This window comes from Nomia melanderi, chromosome 7 (genome assembly GCF_051020985.1).
Source record: "Nomia melanderi isolate GNS246 chromosome 7, iyNomMela1, whole genome shotgun sequence".
In the NCBI taxonomy this organism is placed as follows: Eukaryota; Metazoa; Arthropoda; class Insecta; order Hymenoptera; family Halictidae; genus Nomia; species Nomia melanderi.
The window spans coordinates 2,892,983-2,915,224 of record NC_135005.1 but is presented as its reverse complement, the minus strand read 5'-3'; the positions used below and the strand labels follow the sequence as shown (position 1 = coordinate 2,915,224).

General features: G+C 31.9%; 1 protein-coding gene across 9 annotated transcripts in view; it reads right to left on the bottom strand.

The window, feature by feature from the left end:
• Nucleotides 1–22,242, bottom strand: part of Nmdar2 (glutamate ionotropic receptor NMDA type subunit 2) — a 466,012-nt gene that overhangs the window by 228,240 nt on the left and 215,530 nt on the right. For all 9 annotated transcript variants that reach the window (XM_076369021.1, XM_076369016.1, XM_076369024.1 and 6 more), the window contains one exon: nucleotides 5,730–6,259. In XM_076369021.1, the coding sequence (XP_076225136.1) occupies nucleotides 5,730–6,032 (303 nt within the window). In that variant the 5' untranslated portion in view covers nucleotides 6,033–6,259. The remainder of the gene's footprint in view (nucleotides 1–5,729; nucleotides 6,260–22,242) is intronic.

The window sequence follows — 22,242 nt, the reverse complement described above, 5'->3', positions numbered from 1 at the left end:
TCGTAGTGAAGCCGTTTAATTGGATGTCGAAACAGTTCTGGTTGTAACAGTCGCGGAGATGGTTAAGGAAAATTCAGTTATAGATGTGGTCTAAAAAAGTGAACTATTATTGATTGTAGGATGTGCGTGGAAAATGGTGGAAATGGAAAGGACATTTACTGAAATGGAGATTATCTGGATACGTGCAGTTCGGAAGAAATAGAATTCACAATATGCAGTGAACATTGAGTAACTACAACATCGTAAATATGAAAGTAAGACAATGTAAAGTGCAGTTTACTTTATTTATACATAATGAATTGAAATTAATCTTTGGACATATTTTTTATATAACTTTAAACATTTTGATTTTGCAATACTCTATACTGCTCTGCTCTGTTTCAAATATTGAAATAGCTAATGCAAGTGCAAACACGAGTTACCTCGTGACCGGTCAACAATGTTTGGGCATGAAAACATGAATTAACTCACAATCGGTCAACAATGTGTTAACACGCCATAGCGCTCCATGATTGGTCACAATTGAAGAATGTAACATAATCCGTCTATTGTCGAACTCGATGATTTCAACGTTTCTTTCTTTTTTATTCACAATCCTTTTTTATATTCGAAACATCAATCGTTTCTTATACAAGCAATTATGATCGTAATTCTATCGTGTTGGTGTCATTTTAATTAGAGAAACATAATAAAACTTACACTCATAAGAAGCCTAAGATAAAGTAGTTTGATTTTTGAGTTGAAGGCCTTAATCTCATCGCGAGACTTTAATGTTGCCGAACGCTTGAACATACCGTCTGGTATATCATAACCCTTACAGTTGTATTTATGAAATAAATGAAAGATGAAGGGATTAAAAAAAGTTTATATGTTTAAAAATAAAACATGTTACGCATAAACCATTAGCAGTAAAGTTATTTATATACGTCCATAACAAACACCCTGATAAGGTATTGATGATTATTTTTCAATAGGTGCGTAGTTACAAAATATTTCTCGTCAAACATATATAAATTATTTCGAGGAAATGTCCGCGATCATCAAGATAAATACGGTAATTAGTAAGCATTACATTACAGTATTCAGAGGTGCAGAAAAGTGCATCTAGAGCGTTCACTTTATTACCACGAGAATGGATCAGGTCGCACCTGTTGCTCAAATCGATCGCGGCGAATGAATGGAACGTAGGCAGAAAATGGACAGTAAGTTACACTTCTGACTGCTAGCCAACAAACTTCACCCGAGCGGATCACGTCTTTCGTCATTAGACGCGGCAGGAAATGTCAAACAGTGCGGCAGCAGGTCTGGCAACAGCGGAACCATAAATAAGGAAAACTCCGCACGAGTTTGCGGCCAGTCGCAAAGAAGCGCTTCATTCTTCCACGCCTTTCTTCCCCAGAATATATCGTTAATTAGAAATGTAAATTATTCCGGCCTTACAATTAAGAACAGCGGCCGGCTTTTTCTTTGCAACGCGTCGCCATAACTGCTACAGCTCCCGCGTTAGTTTAATTTAACGCTTTAAAAATTGGTCGCTTTTCTTTCACCACGTTCCTTATTTCTCCGTCTGCCTATTATCTCACCCATTTTGTCTTCTTGGAGCTATTGTGCTTTCTCTGCTCGCTGAAAGTAATTTAATTCCGTGAAATTCCTCATGGCACATTTATTTCGATTAGTTTACTTTTACGTTCTTTGATCTTTGGAAAATAATTTCGTACCTTTTATTATGCGTTAGCGTTTCCCTTTTATCTTGTACTTCAAACTTTCCTTTTTCTGTTTCTTTATACTTTTCGTTTGAACTTCTTGTTCTAAGGAATACGCTTTTATTCGTTCACATTCTTTATTTGACCGTTCTTCATTTAAAATTACTCTTAATTTTTTTAATGTTTCACTTCTGGAATTTCTTTTCAGATAGGAACTGTTTTTAAATATTTTAGTGGTTTTATCCTCTTTATGACTTTTTCATACTGTTATCAGTGGATCTTTAAGTTCAAAGATGCCTTATGAAGACACGATCTTCTTATAACTTCTATGAATTAGTTTACGTAATATTTTTAAGACTTTAAAAATAACGTAAGCTTTTGCTGTAAATATAGGCGTACAAATTGATACTGTCAATATTTTTGTTCTTTTATTTGCTTATATTACAGTCACCCGACAACAGTTTCATTTTTAAACATTTTTAACATCCCTATAAAGTTGCCTGTAATATTTTTATTTGCCGAATAACTTTGTTGTGTTTACTTCAAATATTATTAAATTTATTAAAATGCAAGATAATGCGATTTTTATATTCATCATAAAACAACAGAATCTTATATACGCTATCAAATCCTCATTGAATCCTAGTTTCTAAAAATAAGGCCATACGAAAAAACATTTGCTTAATCCTTTCGTCCCGAATGGTACACATAAAAACGACAAATATTTTAAATTGTCGGAAAGCTAGAAAACGCGTATATAAAGAAAAACACCACACAGGGATCTTTGCTTATGGCTGACAGCTTAAGTGGTAATCAGTATACATATGTTTTGGTTGATTAGTGCGCACCGGTACATTTTTTTTACAAATTTCGTATTAAAAAAGTACATATTCAGGGGCGAGAGGGATAAATATCTGCAGTATATTAACATGTTGTTGAACGCCGTACGATTTTAAGGCGCAGAATATGTGAAACGAAAGAAATATGATATTAAATTTTTTCACCGAATTGCGTTATTATTATCGCAGATTTGACTTGCTGAATGTTACTCCATTAGTAACTGTTATTTACAATATAGGAATGTTTTCAAATAATCATCGTTTAATTAAGGGAATTACAGTAATTGAATTCAGGCAACCAAAGTTAATGATTACATGAATATTTCAGGACGTTCCGTCTCGAATTCCAAGGAGTTCAAGTTTTAAATCGTCTTTTAACCGTCAAAGGAACGTGCAACCATATGTTAGCAAGATTGAACAACAGGTAGAAATCCGATTAAGGTCGACAGTTCGTGTCGCGTAAATTGAGAATAATGACACCCGTGACCAGCAAGGGAATAATGACTCCCTGGTGGTAGATAGACTTTTCCGTGACACGTTTAAAGCGATTAACCTAGCAAATTATACGTGGAGGGGGAAGTTTCTAATTAACTAGAGGATGTTTTAAGCAACAATCGTGAAATAGTGAATGAAGAAAAGAAAGTATCTGGGAGTAAACAAATGTAACCAGACAAATCAAAATGACATTTTTATTTTCTATCATTCCTGTATAAAAGCGATCTTTGAAATTTGATTTTAGTAATAATAATATTTATATCAATATTTGTTATCTGAACACACGAACATTAAAATGAATTATAATTCAAATTAAACATAACATTATACTTAAAATTATACTATGTCTATACTGGCATAAAATATCATTCATTTCTGTTTTTTATTGTTCTTCTTATTTTAATATTCTTAAAGAAACAACAATGAAAATTCAATTACCTTTACCGTAAATAAAAAAATTGGTATAATATTATAATTACGATTTTCTTTATTTTATTATCTCGTGAAATTTAAATGTCAATTGAATATACGAACTGTCGAAGTATAATAACAAATCAGTGTTATTAATTTCACAAATAAAAGTATTTTTTTAATATCACTAAAGGTCCATCTAGATAAATATTTTCTGATTTTCAAAAAATCTGATTTGGTATAGCACTGGAGTAACTCATCAGTTATGAAATACAAGGCGGAATCCTCGCCCAAGAATTTCATAAGCTTGTTTTTTTGCAGCTGGGATTGTTGAATTTTTTATCGTTTCTTTTTCGGAGAAAGACTAAAGTTGTTAGACGGCTCGAGGAAATGTTCAAGGGAACGGATCCTCTTTTAGCCGAGGGAAGATCCGCTATTTCTTGGTAACACATACCCTATTCAGTGAATGTCGCTATGATTGATGTTGCTCGAAATTTTTGATGAACAAACTTATTTGAGGAGATAGGAAACAAACTGAAACATTCAGGATCTATGTAAATAACTTTGCTCGGTCTTGTCGTCGCGCACGGAAGACTGTCAGAAATCTTAAAGAAATGAATTTTATTGAAATAATTATCTGCTTTTCGATATCTTCCATATTTTCTGTGAAATTAATTTCAATCTTAATTTAAGTATGAGTAGTATTTAATTCTGTACAGATAAATTAAGATAATTCTCAATTAACATTTTGAAAATGTGTTCTTTATATCATTTTTATGTTAAAACGAATTATATAGAAATTAATTTTGTAACTAAATTCTTCTCTATACAGTGAAAAAAATTTTTGAAACAATCATATCTTTGTTTTTTTTTATTTCGTGTACAGGTCGAAATAAAATGTTTGAATAATCTTCCACCTGTTGCCGAATATTGCACTACCTAATCTAACCCAGACTTTTCGCAATGCTTTTGAATATGGAAATGAATGATTAATAAAGATTTTAATAATTACAATTAAACTGTATCATATCTTTTATTCTTTAACCATTCTATTTTTCCTTGGCAGTTTTAATTTGTTTTAAATATTTTCTTTAACAAAGCATTAGAATCTAGCATGTTCTTAACATGATAAAGTAATAATAAGCACGTTAATGTTTAAAAAGGAAACGGATATGTTATTCATAAGTAACTGAAAGTCATAAATAATTATATTGGAGTTTCCTCTGAGGTTTCTCTGAACTTTCGCGGAAAATGAGTTTCATTGGGTACAGTCTGTAAGGCTACATCGAACTTGTATCTTACAGCAAGTCAAATTCTTCCAAAAGTTGAAGTTCAAACTAATTCTAGGAAACCGTATCGTGTATTCCAAACACCTATGTACCATGCATTACGTAACTAAAACTTTCATGGAAACGTACATTGACGACAAATCGAAAACAACGTCGATTAAACTTGACAAAAGAACATGTAAGTACGTACATTGGAAGAGACAATTTCATACAATAGAATATTTAATGAAAAAGGTTTTAATACCGACCAGTCTGGTGGTAGTGATCATCATTATGATCTTATGAAAAAAGAATAATTGACAAAGGTGCGTTATGAAATGGTAAGGGGAAATAAGGATTACCCGTGGTTGAAAAAGTAATATCTATCGTTGACAGTTTGAGTCCCATATCACCTTTATATGAGTGATAGATCTTTGATTTCCAACTAAACGTTAATATTTATAACAGAGTAAAAGAAATTTAATTAAAGTCTCCGGATATTTTCTGTAATCACGCATTCGAAAGGATAAATTTTTCATTGTTTACTACGTACGAATGATTTTTTAAAGTTGTTTTTCTATATTTTTCTTGGATGGTAAAGTATGAACGTTTCTAAATAAGTGTACTGTTTCTACATGCAATAAGCACTAAAGATTCTAATTAATATAAATGTATTGTTTCCTTTAATTATAATAATTGTTGCTAAGTGCGTAAACACGTTAAGCGCTCATTAATAGTCCACGCTTCTGAATTGCTTGAAAACAATTACAATGTACAACATGAATTATATTGAATGAAAATGTTTAATAACGTAAATAAGTTGGTAATATTATATTGCAAGGGTTGTGATGTCAAATAATTAACAATTGTTCCTACATTAATTGTCTTTGGTACAAAATAATAGGTGTTACGTAAAACGCTGAAAATTATCATGGCAATCAAGGCGTTAACAATACCAAACGGTTCGGTAATCGGTTTATCGATTCGCAAGGTGTATCGGGAATCATACCTACCTTCAAGGAAGTGATGTTACTGTTCCCTTCGGGTGACTGCGGCGCGTAAGTGAATCTCGGCGGCGGCGGCGGGCTGGTAGTGGTGGTGGTGGTGAACGGTCTTTGCCTCGTTGAGTTAGGGAATCTGCCTTCGCCCAGTTTCACGCCGACACCCCGACCATACCCCATACCCTTCGCCTGAGACCCCCTGTCACTGGTGCCGATCTGAATGCCGCTGCTGCCCCTCGTCAGGCCGCCGGTTTGCTGGCTGCCGACTGCCAACAAAAGTGACAGGATCGCGTACAGCGACCACGAGCCGCTCATTTTTCAGCCGCTTTTCTTCGGCCCGCTTTTCTGGGAACGTTTATTAAGGGCGCGAGCGCCAAGGCCCTTTCACGCCTCTGTCGTCCGCTTTCACCGCGCCGCAGCCCTGGTCCGCGGGGCTTCCATTCAGGAAGATTGAGAGCTCAGCCGCGCTGCGTCGCCGCTTTCGCGTCTGAGTGCGCACACCTCGCGCTCTGACGAACCGCCATCGCGTGCCGCCGCCACTCCTGGAACAGAAATTGTTACGGTCGGCGGTGGCGGCCAAGTTTTACGGGATAATCGGATAACGGCTTAACCTATTACGCCCTGAATTGTGGCATTCTTACAGGTTCATTGGTAGCCTTATTTTCGATGTTTGGGAACTATTAACCCATTCGCAGCATTAGCGTATTTTTAGTGCTTATATTCGCGCTTTAACATTAACTGTACCGGCACTTTTTTTATCGTAACCAGTCAAATAACTAGATATAAATGAAAGGTAAACAAGTTGGACGATATATTTTTGCAATGGAAACAGAAACAGAAGGAAAGACAAACATTGAAAAACTGATTAATCTGATAATATTGAAATTAACCCCTTGTCCTATGATTTATTTCTGAACTATGATCGATACAATCAGTTTATCATTCATTAGGAGAAGGGACAATTTTGATGCTTGTTCTAAGTCTATGTCTACTCCAAAGGTTAATGATTGATGATAGATAAATAACATTTAACTTATCTTTTAAAAAAAAATAAATAAGACTTAGACTTCCCAAGTTCAGTTTAATATTTCTATCACAAGTCTAACACGATATTGTAAATTAAAGGGTCGAAAGAAAACATACAATTTTAAATGCGTTTGCAGATTGCTACATAATTTCTCTAATAAGTTCTCAGAGAAACGTATGTTATGTTTTCAATCCAAAGACCAAAGAAATCAGGAATGGGTAAATTTTGACCTGTCTGGTAGTTTTAGCGTTAATATTCTCAACAGTATCATACCTCGGTCATTTGTAAGATATCTGTATAAACGCGAAATTGAATATGCATAATATGTCGCGAATGATATACCCGCATTTTCGCGGAAGGAAAGGTTATAATTACGACCGGTTCGAGTTTGATAGCAGCTGTATTAAGGCGATTCTAATTTGAGTAGTGGAGGATACGGGAGGGTCCGTTTAAAGACAGTTAATTGCTTGAGGTTCCCTTTCCATTTTAGTGTTATTACCGTTATCTGGGTTGCATAGTTTCGCCGAGACTAGAATCGTTAAGCAGTTAGCGAGGGAGGCTTAAGAAGGACAACAAGATTAAAGTCGTCGTCATATCGGATCTGTGTATTAAAAGATTTTCGATTAAAGGATACAGCTGAAAATTTGTGATACGTTGAGTAAGATTGACCGATCGTCGTTTAATTCAAATATTGATAGTAACGAATTGGATTTATTACAGTATTTAATTATAAATTTTAATTCAACTCCGATGTCCCAGTTCATCAAATAAAACGTGCCATTTTTTGCGATAATAGCCTTGTCGCAAAGGATTAATATATTCCGGAGAAAAAAGTAATTATGAATCTGTAATGAAAAATGGACTAAAGTAACGGAAATTTTTCATACGTCCATAACATCTGGAGGATCGATATGCAAATGCATTCCCGATTTCATTTCGTCGTTGTGAAAATCGTTCGGAAATTTTCATCATCTGTCCTTTAGGAAGAAGGTTTTTATTCAAATGCAAATAGAAATTTCCGTTTAATAACATTCGGAACACACTTTACGTGTCATTGATATAAATTTTATGCGATGTAACGTTTAGGTACTACGAGTTTATACAAAATTTGAATCAATGAATCCATCTTTTCATAACGTGTTTCATGATGTAACGTGTTAATTACTCATTATCAGTTCAGTTTACATATTTACAACCGTGATTTTAATGCAAAAGAATATGCAATATATAAAAAGAATATATAAGCAATCAGGCACTCTTAATAGGTCATGTCTTTTAAGTCAATTCTCATGTCGTTTCTATTAATGATTAAATTGTAAACCTTCTTATTTACACCTTAAATCATCAGTATTTTATTTCAACTGATAAAATAACAATTTTAACAAATATTAAATTTACGAGTAAATGAATCACTAAATTATATATCCAATACATTATTTTTTATGCACAGTCGAAACTGTGCTTCTTTGATAACATTTATCTTTAATTTTCGATACAATTAACAGTTCTAAGAATTTCAGATAATAATCAGATATTTTAATTTTACATTGCACCACTATTTTATTAAATTGATAGTTACTAGTATGAGAAGTAAATCCTTAGTTGTATCTAATAAGCAAAATATATAAGGATAAAATAGCAGTTGCTTGGTATATTTTCATATAATAGCGATAGTGTTACTCAGTATGTTGGTATTCGCTAGCACATCTGCAACGAATTTTCACGTGAACTTAACAGACGCGCAAGAAAGGAGAATAGGGCAGAACGTGGATCACGCGCATCATATTTAGAAAATGTCCCCGGTCTCCGCATTCGATTGTTGAAGGCTTGTCGTTGATATTCCGTGCACGACAAGCAGACACGTGGAATTTCCATTGTTCTGGAAAGTTGAAGTTCTCGAGTTAAAAGCGGTAACTACTTCGCCTGCGAAGCACTTGCGTTCATTTACGTGTATTAGCTGCATTTAATGCAGAGTGCATACTCTATTGAATTGTTCAAGATGAATGAAGTTTACTATAATTCCGTACGAATGCTTGAAGTCGCCTCGAAATGAAAGATGACAGGTTATATAGAACTCATTCTCATGTGAAAAACGCAATTAATTTTTTTATTTGAAGATTTCATTTCAGGGAACTTATTTTAAGAACTTATTTTTAAGAATTTTAAGTTTAGAATATGAATAACTGTTGAACTAAAAATTAACTACCTCTATATCTCATTTCTGAGATAAAATTTCGGAAACATTTATTTCTATATACAAATATTGTATTTATAATTAATTTTGTTTTATGGCTAAAAAAAATGTTTTAAAGAAGATTACAGGATTTTGAAATTCATATCATAATCATTGATTAAATGTACGAATAATGGAATAATAAAGTAATAACAATTAAAAACCTTTGAATTTGTATCAATTTCAATAAGATGAACTTAAAAAAGGTGAATGATGTACAATTTTTATTATTAATTCTAACAACTAAGTGTTTTATTATTGAAAGAATAATTTGAAAGAAATTCATGACTACGAAACTATTTTAAAGGGAAGAGTTTTGCGATAATGAATTAGAAGAGGGAACATTACATTATCGCAGAACACTTGCGCCCTGCCGTGCGCATTGTCAGTTCATCGCAAAAAGATAGCAGCGAGCTTTCAGATAATTTACGGCATTTCATTCACGCTAATCCTTGAGTCGAGGACCATTTTGCAAGCGAAAATGTTTGTCGAGGAAATCTCGAACAAGAGGAGATTGTAGAAAAATGTGACTGCAACAGATCTGCACAAGGGATAATAGTAGTTCTCTTGGGATTTAGAATAGCGTGCATTAGTTTCCATGTCAAGATTTACCGTAACTACGTTCCCAGGATTACATATTTCAACTATCGTCATTACGAGCTTCACACAAATACTTCTTGTTTCTATATCGCGTCCATTACTCCGCTTTTATCCCAGTGAACCAAAGACCGTCAATTAAAATGAAATTAATTTTCGCGAACCTCTTCTGCCATTGTTTTCTCAATATAAACCATCACTGAAGAGTGTGGAATTACTTTTAATATTTAAAACATATGACGGAAAACAGAATAAAAATTAATATGAATTACCTATTTTAATACTTTTGATATTGTAATATCAATTACCTATTTCAATACTTTTGACATTGTAATATCAATTAGCTATTTCAAATAGTTTTTCCTTCAAAATATCATCACAAATTTTCTCAACGCACGGTTTCGTATGATAAAAACACACATGTTTTTACTTAAATAAATTTGACGTCCTTTTAAACTTCCATATAATAAAATACAGTAGTATACTAAACCATATAGAAATGATATACTTTCATGTCTTACTTATTAATAGTAATATTATGACGTACTTTAGTAATATTTATTAATAGCACATAAAAACAGGTATTATATGTATCTAATATGTATTTTAGCATTTTATTTTATAATATTAGAGAACCTAAAATGATATTCAATTTGTTTTAAATGGAATAAACAAAAAATTCTTTGGTTATAGATATAAATAATAGAATATTCGCCATCCTACTCAGCATTTTCGAAAAAAATGATAATTAGCAACTATGTAAACTCTCTGCTCAGTGATGGATAATTGCTATTGCCATTAGCACCCGACATAAGTACCTGCCTTTCGCACCCTTATTGTCAACCAGGAACATCGGATAACGATCCCGCTAATCCGTCTGCCTTCCGAAGTTTCCAATCTAATTTTACGTCTTATCAAAGGTGATTAATAAACTTTCCTAGTGCCATAGAACGGTCGTCCAGTTCGAACCGTTCCCGAAGTGTAATGAAACTTAATTACAGAACTTGTCCGAATAGTTCGATTGTTATGCAGTTTTACACACGTAAAAGGAACCAAAGCGGCGACTAAAACACGCTGATAATAATATGCATCGCGTTCGATATGAAGTGCACGACAATTATCCGCGTTTCAATTACTATGGGACTAAGTATTCTGGGAAACACGATGTCACCTGAGTGCTTCCATGTTGCAGAGTGGGAAGACTCGGTCATTTCAGTGTCAAAATGAAAGAGCTTCTGATGAAATTAAGATACAACGATGAATTTTATTTTTAACCAGGTAGCTGTTTTTGATAAGTATACACGTCATAAAGAAATGGCAAGATTTAGTATTATGACGAGTATCATGAGTAAAAAGTAGTAGCAGTTTTGCTATTTAAATTGCAATATTAGTGAAAACTAGAATATGTTCGTAAATTTTAAGATGTGTTAAATATTTGGAGGCTAAGAAATAAAACGAACAAATAAAAAAATGTAATTAATTATTATGAGATAACTGTATACAGTGTGAATAAAGTAGTTGTTCTTTCCTTTGTAAATGTATCATACAATCATGACATTACATGAAATTACTCTATATCACAACAGCAGATTAAACTAACTTATCACTTTTCTAAGTAACTGATTTTTCGTGAACTTTTTTCTTTCATATACAAACTGTATATGTTTAAGTTAAGTAAATGTTAGTAATAAAATTAAAAAAATAAAACGAACGAAGTCTTTTTTGCGGAGACCTGTCGTGGTGAGCGTTATTCCTTACAAGTGGTTTAAACGAAATAAAACATTTAATCCGTTTCAGATTGAGCATTAAATTAGTTAAAACCCATAAGGGTAGATTACTGAAAGATGAATCTGCAGAACAAGATAGGCCATGTCTCAACGTGAACGAATGAATTTTATTACACTATTTATTATTTTTTAATATAATATAATATTATATATATATAATAATATAAGGCTTAATAAAGAGAAATCAATTATTTCCAGTGACTAAGTAAGTACTATGATATATAAATTCTTTATCACTTAAAAGATCCAACAATTTTTTTATTTATTTTTTATTATATTATTTTGTTCATTAAACAAGATATTGACGTGGTTTCCTTGAAACGGAGCAACCGGTATACATTTCATTTCAATCAAAACTTCTGCAAGTAATCAGTGAACTCCAGGAAATTGCATCCCTGGCAAGTGGCTGACGACGGAGAAGTCAGTTATCGACAGTTTTAAGAATATTCAAATCAAATTGTCAAAAACGATTATTACAAAGTAGCAGCTTAGGTTGATAGTTTTGAAAAACCAATTTTGTCCCGAATTACCCAGATGTTTTAATGAACCGAATATCACTTTGAATGCTATCTCAGATTATAATAATCGCTCGCTGTATTTTCGCGTTGTGAGAAATACGTCAATGTTTTCATTCTTTTTTCTTCCTCCGTGTCACTTCTGCTCCTCTTTACCTCGACAGAGAGAAAAATAAATCGTGTATGCACAGGACATAGTAGAAACGACGCGCGCGTATTTCCGAGGGGAAAATAGCTTACTTTTTTCTGTGTTAGTACTTGGATAAAAAACTGTACCGTAATTCTGTCGATTTTTCCTGAGTGGCATAAATTGAGTGTATCCTCTCGACGGGGAATTCTATGCAGTTATTGAAAAAAGAATTTGATTTATGTACCTTCCATTAGAAATATAAGTATTGTCTTCCTTTAAATTAAAGCTGCTCTCATTTTTTCGAATGTACGGATTTATTCATCAATTATTATCACATAAATTCGAGTTAAATAATTGTTTACTCTTTGTACGCCAAATTTCATTAGAATAAATAATTTTCTTCTTTTTTCATTTAGCATCTAGAGTCTTTCGTGAGATTCGTTTGAGTTACACATGATGGTATGAAATATATTCATACTCGTGTATACTCGTGTTTATTGCTCCGAGTTGTTCATGAGTTTCGTTGAATTTGCACTTACATTAAATTACGCATTAATTTGTGATTTTATTCATTAGTTTAGACAATTTAAATCATGTTAGCATATTGTATGTGAATAAAGTATGTATGTTAAAGACGAAAGATATTTTCTGTAAACAATTGCACTGGTCAGGAAGGTGTTAAGTTTTGAAATTAGACTCTTTAAAAAGGAAAATTTAATACTTCCCATTTCACCTAGGATGAAACTACTATCGATTTTCCTTGCGTAAAGACAGCGTCGAATAAGATTTATCTCTGTACATTACTCATCTCACGAATTTCCGTACTTGAACCCTTTATCCTATGATTTATTTCTTAACTACGATCGCTACAACTACTTCATCGTTAATAATTTAATAAAAAAAGGAAAAAATTCGACGCACATTCCGTGTATACTTTTATTTTAAAGATTAAAGGTTGATAATAGACAAGTAATATTTCATTCGTACGAAAAATAAATAAATAACATTCAGATTTGTCGAATCAGGTTGATCATTTTCATTACGAGTGTGACACAATGTTATAGGGTAAGGGGTAAATATTAACATATTAATTAGTACGCGTAAACAGATAGCATGTTGACCTGTTAGCAATTTTCAAGGTTGCAACTGATTTCCCGTTGTACTACTTGTCACGGCTTCGGAAGACATTAAACGCTAATTGAACGCGATATCGATAGGACCGGGCGAAACGGCGATTAATTTGATTCGCCGAGGCGGCAGAAATGAGGGACATTAAATTTCAATGTGAGTGCTGATAAATGCAAATGATATTGGCTAATCACGATTCATCGCTGATAAAGTAAGATTTCACTCAGGGAGAAATCGATGCAGGTCGCGACTCGACGGCGAGATAAAGTTAAGTTAAGGTTCGAGGGGAATTTATTGACCTGTCTCTTGAATACCAGCACGGGTGATATTGATTAAATCTGTAAAAAGAGCGGGAATGATCGTACTTCTTCTGGGCATCAGAATTTCTTTGTCGGATTCAACGAAATAGACACTTATTGCAATTCCCCGTTTCGACGTTTCATTAAGTTCCATGCCGGAATGTATTAGGGATAACCGAAAGTAATGTCGTTTTTTAACCCATTTGCATCATAAGGTGATTACTCACTCATAAGCAACCACTATATGCAAAGTCATAAAATCTATATAATTATTGCACAATTATGTAATTATAGAATTTCACGAGTACGTGACACTCAATTATAAGTAATTCAATAGGTGTATTATTCCATAGATTAAAAAATATATAATATTTGTGCAAATGAACGTTAAATTTAATTTAGGTCGCCAAAGTAATTTCTTTATTAAAACATACTTTATGCATTGCTATTTGGTGGAGTCACTACCACTATATTAAGATTGATAAATCTTACCAGCTCTTACGATAGACTTCTCTTCAAAGGAAGAAAATAATGCTGATTTACAGTAACAATGTAATGCAATTTCAATTAGCTAAGAAAAGCGATGTTGGAGAGAAAATCGTAAGAATTCCTCCAGTGTGCTTTCAGCGGATTCGGTAGAGTTTAAGATGGAGAAGCTCGCAAAAAGTTAATGCTCTGTTTACTCCATTAAGATGAATTGAGAAAGATCGATGTTCCGGAGCGCCTCATTCCAACATGGCCAGGTCGTATTTCCGTGATCTTCTCCTGTGTCGGATTTTCCTAAAGGGAACCGCGGAACGATCGCGGTAAACCGAGCATCTCCTATCACGAATTCTTGCGGTTTAGCGCCATGTCAGAAGCTTTGAAGCCTCTATTAACCCTTTGACTGTGGCACGTTTTAATTTAGAATCACCAGAAACTGTGGAATGTGTCTGTAACTGTATTTAAACTGTATCTCGAATGTATTTTTGGAAATAGAAAGATATGTTGAATGTTTTTTAAAAGAAGGTTCCGATACTTGGAGGGCTTACAGTAATCACTTACAGCAGTAAAAATGTTTAATCAACGTAGATCATAAAATTCATCCTTTGAATAAAAAATCAACTTTTATTGTTCATTATTTCGTAAGCATTCCTTTGCAATACGCACTGAATGTATAATGAAAGAAAAGACATAGAAAAATTCAAAATACGAAAATATTTCAATTAACCAGTTAACTGCGTTTGATGAGTGTACACGTCATCTTAAAGCTTCAAATGATACTAATTCTTTTAACGATGAATTATTTATTTCTTCAGATAAACAGGTAATTCTTCGTTTTGTTTTGGTTTTTCATTCAAATGTACCCTAGGCGCATTTGTCCTGCGTTTGACAAGTACTCACTTCATTTTTTGATTTTATTGTGCGCAAAACGAGCGTCTTTTTAAACTAAATTCCACAATTGACAAAGTACATACCTTATTTATAAATTTAAATTTGATGAGCTAAAGAATAATATTTCATGAGAAATAGATGATTCCTAAATAAGAGAGATGATACATTTTTCTTATTGGAAACAGAAGCAGAAGGAAAGACAAAAATTGAGAAACTGATTAATGGGACAGTGTAGGAATCGATGTAGAGTTATTTAAACGAAACAACACGCAGAATTTTAAATCAAATTTTAAAACCAGTCATTTGAATGGTCGCAGTATATTTAGTATTAAATACATGTGTGTGTATTTCATATATTTACTGTGAAGCATTTGCTGCGTGATAAATATCTACTATGTTGTCAATAGAAGCAACTATTGTCGAGGTACTTTTAAGATTTATTAACAAGCGAACATACATAAATGACGTCTGTCGATTTTCATAAAACTACATGGAAAGTGATTCTTATATAAATATTTGATATTAATATTTTTTTATGAACATTACTTATATTCAGTTGAGATGGTGAGAAACATAATTAATGGAATTTTTTGGAAATTACTGGATGTAGAAAAAATGACGAGACTAATTTTCGAAGCACGTCTTAAGTAATTGAAATTATATATTCAAATACTTTTATAGTATTTATTTTCTGAGAAACGAGTGAATTAATTAGTTCAGTAGTATTTTGTTAATAATTTCTATACTCACGTATTAGGTGAATTGAAGTGACTGTTATGATGATTTTAAGTTTATTCGGTAAGTAAATCTATTTTAAAATTGCTTAGAAGAAATTGAAGGAGATAACAAATGCCAATGAAGCTTAGCTAAAATAATAGACTCATTATCGCTTGAAAGTTTTAAATTAATCTTCAGAAATATCCACATGTTGGGTTGAACAAAATTATTATTTCAGCAGAAAAAGTTATTTAGTTGAGAAAACATGGTTAACATTATCTCCTAGTTTCTTTTAAATTAACTTTGATTAATTCAGATTGTCATTAGTAAAGATATAAATACGTCTTTCATCAAAGACTATGCATAACCTAATGCAGACCCAATAATAATCAATAAAAGTCACTTAACATTCTATATAACATCAAATGTCACTAAAAGATTTAATATAATATAGCCTATAAAGATTTAATATGTCCAGTGGCTTTATATATCATAGACAATATTCATCAGAGATGATGAAGGAATAAAATATGTATTTTGGTACATTTTTCTTTGTAAAACGAAACTTCGTTAACTTGGTTAATAAACGAGGTAACAATATCTGTGCGTTATTATGATAAAAAAACTGTGGACAGAATAGTAAACTGGAGCAATTTGTGTTCTACAGATATTTATAAGAGTCTTTCGATTAGAAGCGGACACGTTATCCGATTACAGCTTCTGCCTTGATTAAGTTGCTCGCAGTCTGAAGACGTTAATTAACCTTGTTACTACAACCACGATTAATGACCAGAACAGCCGGTTTCTTCCAACGGTAAATAAACGCCATAAATCCTAATCCTATAATAATTTAAGCTGTCGCAAACTGCGAAGAGGTAAGTTACGCGTACATTTTGTCTTCTGTCTTTCAACATTACTATCATATCACTGTTCCTCGTTGTTCTTCATTTACACATGAAGCAATTAGCCAAGTTACAAGAATGTATGTATTTTTAGTGATTTATAATCCCTAAAATGCAGTGAAATAAAGTTTTTAATTAATTTTAATTCTCTACGAATATTAAAATGAAATTCATAAGACTATTAGTAAAGAAAATCAAGACTCACTTATTTCTATTTTGTAGTAATTAATGTTTAACAGAACAACCAAGCATTTAACATGATTAATATGTAATCATTATACAAATTGTCAAAATTTTTATAAAAAAAAGTAGTATCCTACCATTATTTTATTCAAAATAATGTTATTAATCATGTATTGAATAGTGGGTCCATTGTTGTTAGATAACTGAACATAATTCTGTATAAAAATCAGATTTGAAGAGGTTAAAATGGTAAATTTGTATATACATTCGTATTGTACTAATTAGAATAGGAATGAATACTCGCCGTTGATTCCAAGTAATACTCAGAATAGTGTACCAGAATTAAGAGAAGTTATAAGATATTCATTAAAAAGGTAATACAAACTCTCTTGATACATAAATAATTATTCTGACCGCTTTTACTTGGATAATAGGCACTATCTTCGTACTTCTTTGATGACCTAGTTAAGTAATCTAATTTAAGCTTATCTTGATGTAACCCAGGTTGTCTTTAGTCATTTTTAAATCTCGACGAATTTCATTAATTTTTTACTTATACAGAGTTCTTCGTTTAAAATAAGGTATTTAAAAGTGTCTTTTATTTGCGACGTTATCTATAAATATACTCTAACTATTAATGTTATCATAGAACACAAACGCAGCACAGGATATTTGTTTCAAAATCATTTTTTCATCAGTTTTAAGAGTAACTAATACTGATTTTGAGAAGTTTTTTCGACGATCAATAAATTTAGTTTTTTAATAAAACAGAATATTAAAAGATACTTCCAATTTTATATAGCTTGTCCTATAACTGGTGAGTTTATAGGGAGATGTGTAATTTTACGTGATAAATAGCCTTGAAAAGGTTCAATAAAATCTGTTCATGCGACGAGCCATTTCCAAGAAAATGAAGTTGGAATATAGGTTGATGACACGTTCCTTTAGTTAACGTCCAGGTAATTTTACATGGTCAAATCGTTAGTTATTTTTCATTCAAAAAAAAGGAGAAAGTGTAAACGCAAACTTTTTTATTTGCAGTTTCGTTCCCGAGAAAGTTTTATTTGAATATGTTCTGTCGGTCGTTAACCAAATACAAATGCTCTTAACAAACTTTCAAGCAGGTGATACTCGAAAATGAGGTCTCAGTGGAAAAATGTATTTTTACATTTTCAACTTATTTTTTTAGGTTGAGTTCCATGCGGTATAAATGCACTTGAATTCCACAAATTGTCCGCGTTCGTTTAATCGAAGACTGAATAAAAATAAAAAACGTGGTTTATTTTAATTAAAAAATATAATAATTTTGAAATAAAATTATTGCTCTCGATAAATTCCTGCTTTTACGTTACTCAAAATGAATGTGAAAAATTGTTCGCGCTACAACTAAGTTATTAATTTTATATCTTCAATATACAGACTTGTTTAAAACTGAATCTGGTTAATGCTACAATAAAATTTATTCGAAATTTTATTTTATTTAGACACGATAGGTAAAATCCTTAATAAAATAAACGAATTATTTCTTGCTTCCGAGAAAAATATTTAAGCGGTTTACAGTAAAAAGTATCCTTTATATATAGATACCTCTACTAACATTTGGATAACACGTAACAACATTAACAGGATTAATTTGTCAAATACAAAGCATAATAATTAATTATTATTATTAATATCGTCGAGGTAAAATAATAAAAAATCATACAACTTCCACAAATACTTATTTTACTACTTCATTCTTCATATTCTATACAAAAAAGTAATTGTGCATTGACTGTACTCTTTGTGGAATCGTTCGCATACCAAGTGCTAAGAAATTTATGTAGGTTGTTTATCTAGAACGCTTAGGCAAATAAGGAGGGGATGGATACGCGCTCAAGAATGAGCTGGTATTTCGTGAATGAAATACCTGAAATACTTGCATGTAAAGGAGCTATGTTGGTCGAGTACCAACTAACCGGATGGAACGCGTCCCTGTACGTGTGCGTGTTACCATTTACCTGATACCTACAGTTTTTCTCGTTCAAGCAGGCCGTTTATTATTTTTACCCATTTATTGTTCACGGGAAAATATTTTTATTATTTTTTAAATGTAGAATGTATATTGAATGCATATTGCAAATGAAAATGTACGATGAAAAATTTATAGAATTAACATGTTCGGTACTATTATTTGTTCCAGGGACGATTTTTCCATTGTAAATTACAATATTCTAGTAAATCCAACAAATTTTCTAAATAAAACATTGAACAAAGTAACTAAAAAGAGTAATGTCATATTTTATAACTTGAAATGGTAACACTTATAGCATTAATTTCAATTTCTTTAATTGCAAACATATGGTAGCGAACGAGTTAAATTATTTTTGCAAATTTTATTACAATATTATTAAATTTCTTATTAACCGAACAACATCTATTTGGTCTTGGGGTTAAAAATATTGATACGACAACTTCCAGTAAACTGTCAGTATTCCCCTTCTCTTCTTTTTCAAAATTATTGCACTCATACAATCAATGCGTAACACGGAGAACTGGTAGTTATTGGTAGTTACTCAATAATGCCATGATCCTTACAATCTTAAATTGCAAAGTGGCTTTAATTTTTCAGGATATTGTTGTTAGATAACATCGGTAACCATTTAATTATACTCTAATATTTTTTTATAATTGAAATGTAATAGTCAAATAGGGGAATACAGAATTTTATTCAATACGGACTGAAATAAATTTATGTAGAAAAATGTTGGATAAGCTTTTTCAATTTCGATCAAAGTTTTTCTTTGTACCTTAATACAATTTCTCAAATTCTTATTACGAAGAAGTTCTAGGCGTTGAAAAACTATTACATTATTCATTATCACCATTTAGGCATCATACACAGTAAATTGACTTAATCAATTTAAATCATGACCAAGAATGTATTGTTTATTGAAATGCTAATTATTGATAGCACGAACATCTAAATTAATCATTTTTAAAAAAATGTTCACATGTTTTCGTAGATAAATTGTTTCCCTACTTAAAAAATCGCACGCATATACAGATTAGTTATGGATTGATTGAACCTTATTAAAATGTATAAACGTTTATTTATGTAGATTATCACGTGTTACTGATTCTGCTTAAGTTCTTACCAGTTTTAAGTGTGTCGGAATAGGAGATCCTTCCGGGAATATTCATGGATCAATTCACCTGCTCGAGGTCCATGGCTGCGCATTTCTCGTACAGAACAAGTGGCATTTCGTACAAATACCGTTCCGATAATCGCTGCTTCGATTTAGCAGAGGTTCCGTAATTAATACGATATGGAATTCCCGTAGATACGTGGAGAACGACATTTGCGAATTATCTATGCATAATACGATGTAGGAATACCTCTTCGATTATAACATTCAACTAACTGTGCGAATGAAATTGTATTAACCCGATAGATATTATGGTATCTTCTTACGCTACTCTATAAATTCTACCCGTTGATAATGTAATACAGTAAAACAGTTTTATTAATCGAATGGAAAATACTATTCTATCTCATCATCGTAAATGTTAAAAACGTTACGTTGATTCGTACATACATAAATCACACGATTAATAGAATGTAGATTTTTATGCAACTATTTAAAGAAATTATAAAAACTCTTTAACACTAAAACTACAGAACAGTTAAAGTAACTTTTAAAAATTCCTCTATAAAAACTTCAAGAGTGCATTTATTGAAGCTTCAATTGAATTACAATTCATTTTCCTTATTACTACATCAATTTCTTTAATAACTTCTCAGAGAAACATTTGTTATCTTTTTAATAATTGCAAAAAGAAGAAATCAGAGTCAGTTTGATCCGTTTGGTAGTTTTAGTATCAAAAAATGGAATCGATGATTTTTTATCTAGTTATATTCTAAATGAGACAAAATATTCGTTAAGATTGATTGAACTTAGATGTACAACATACCAAGAAATTACTTAATAGGGTACATTTTAAGTCGAATTTGATTCGAAATATTATTTTATGTGTTTATATTACTTTTTCAAAGCAATATACGTACTTTTTTATATTTCAAATTGATAAAACTTTCTACTTTCTGACGGAACTTCAACTGCAATTTCCTACAGTCAAGGAAACACTCTTTCGAGCTATATTTTTTTAGCTCCCGGAACTTCTTAGTAATGAGAATATGAGAAATCGTATTAAAGCATAAAGAAAAACTTTGATCGAGATTGAAAAAGTTCCAACTTATCGTAAATTTTAAAAAATCCCTGAAGCTAGTACATTTTCACCATGTCAAGGGAATTGCTCTATAAAGATACTAATAAATTACAATCAAATTAATCACACAATACTAGTGATAAGAGGTTTCCATGTTTGCTTATACGAAACTTATCAAAATGGAAAATTTTAATGAGAACACCTATTCACGAAGTTTAGGAATCATCAGAACATAACCTCTATTTTTTAAGATTAATGTATCACATTAAAGAATTTAAAAATTCAACAAGCATTGCACTTTCGTAATTAATACTTTAATGATCAAGTAAGAGGAAATCGTATTGTTATTAGTTTAAAAACCAATGCAAGACTAATAACGAGATTAATTTCCTAGTGGACATTTTACACAACCTAAAATATCCTCAAAGTCATAAACCGGTATCTCTGTATGTTCTACTGGAATAACATAAAAGCAGAGACTTCACATCTGAAGCAATAGACACCAAGTTATTTTCCTCAGAATTTCCACGACTGCCTAGGAAGGAAATTGTTTTAACAGACCAAAGACATTCGAGAACTCATAATCGTTGGCAAAATTCAGTTGCACTCCAAACTTTAATGTTTCCCGGAAAGAATCCGTGTTACATTCTGGGAAGAAATGTAAAATAGCCAGACGTCACAAAGGAAAGAAAAAAGGCGAAGGGAATATGGGTCAGAGTGCACAGATAGTATTCAATAAGAGAAGAAAAGGAAGTAAAAAGAAGAGGATACAGTAAAAGATAAAAGGAAGAAGTAAGGGCGCAATCTAGTGCATATATACGAAGAAAGAGAAATGTAAATTGAAATATGTTATATTGAAATATGGAGAAGAAAAGAATAATATTATTAGAAGAACTTAAGAAGCACTTATAATAGATACGCTGAAACGATGTCTTGAGATATCCTACAATGAGGTAAAGGAAAAGTTAATAAAGTTATCAATGGTTAAAAGATAACATATACACCAGCGAGTCATCTGATCTTGTAAATTATTATTACCTTGCCCTACAATATCGTGTCAGATTCCTGGTAAAGATTTCAAGTAGAATTTAAGAAATATGACGATCCTTAATTCTTTCAAGTCCAAATTGAATATTATTTTTCTCTTATCAATGTTAATGTTTCAGAATAAACGTAGATATAGAATAAGTGTAGAGTTTTCCTCTTTTTCTGATGAATTATGAACAATAAAATATCTTTATTGAGCGCAATTGGAAAAGAAATTATACGCGCCTAATTAAGTTTCGCAAGTAAATTTCAATTTCTCCTTAATTCTTACTTCTTCAAATCACTTCAGCAAATCTAAAAACGCGGTCGAAAGAACTGATAGTTCGATCCCTCAACAGAAAAACGCTCCATCGGATTCATTAAATTCGTCAGCAGTG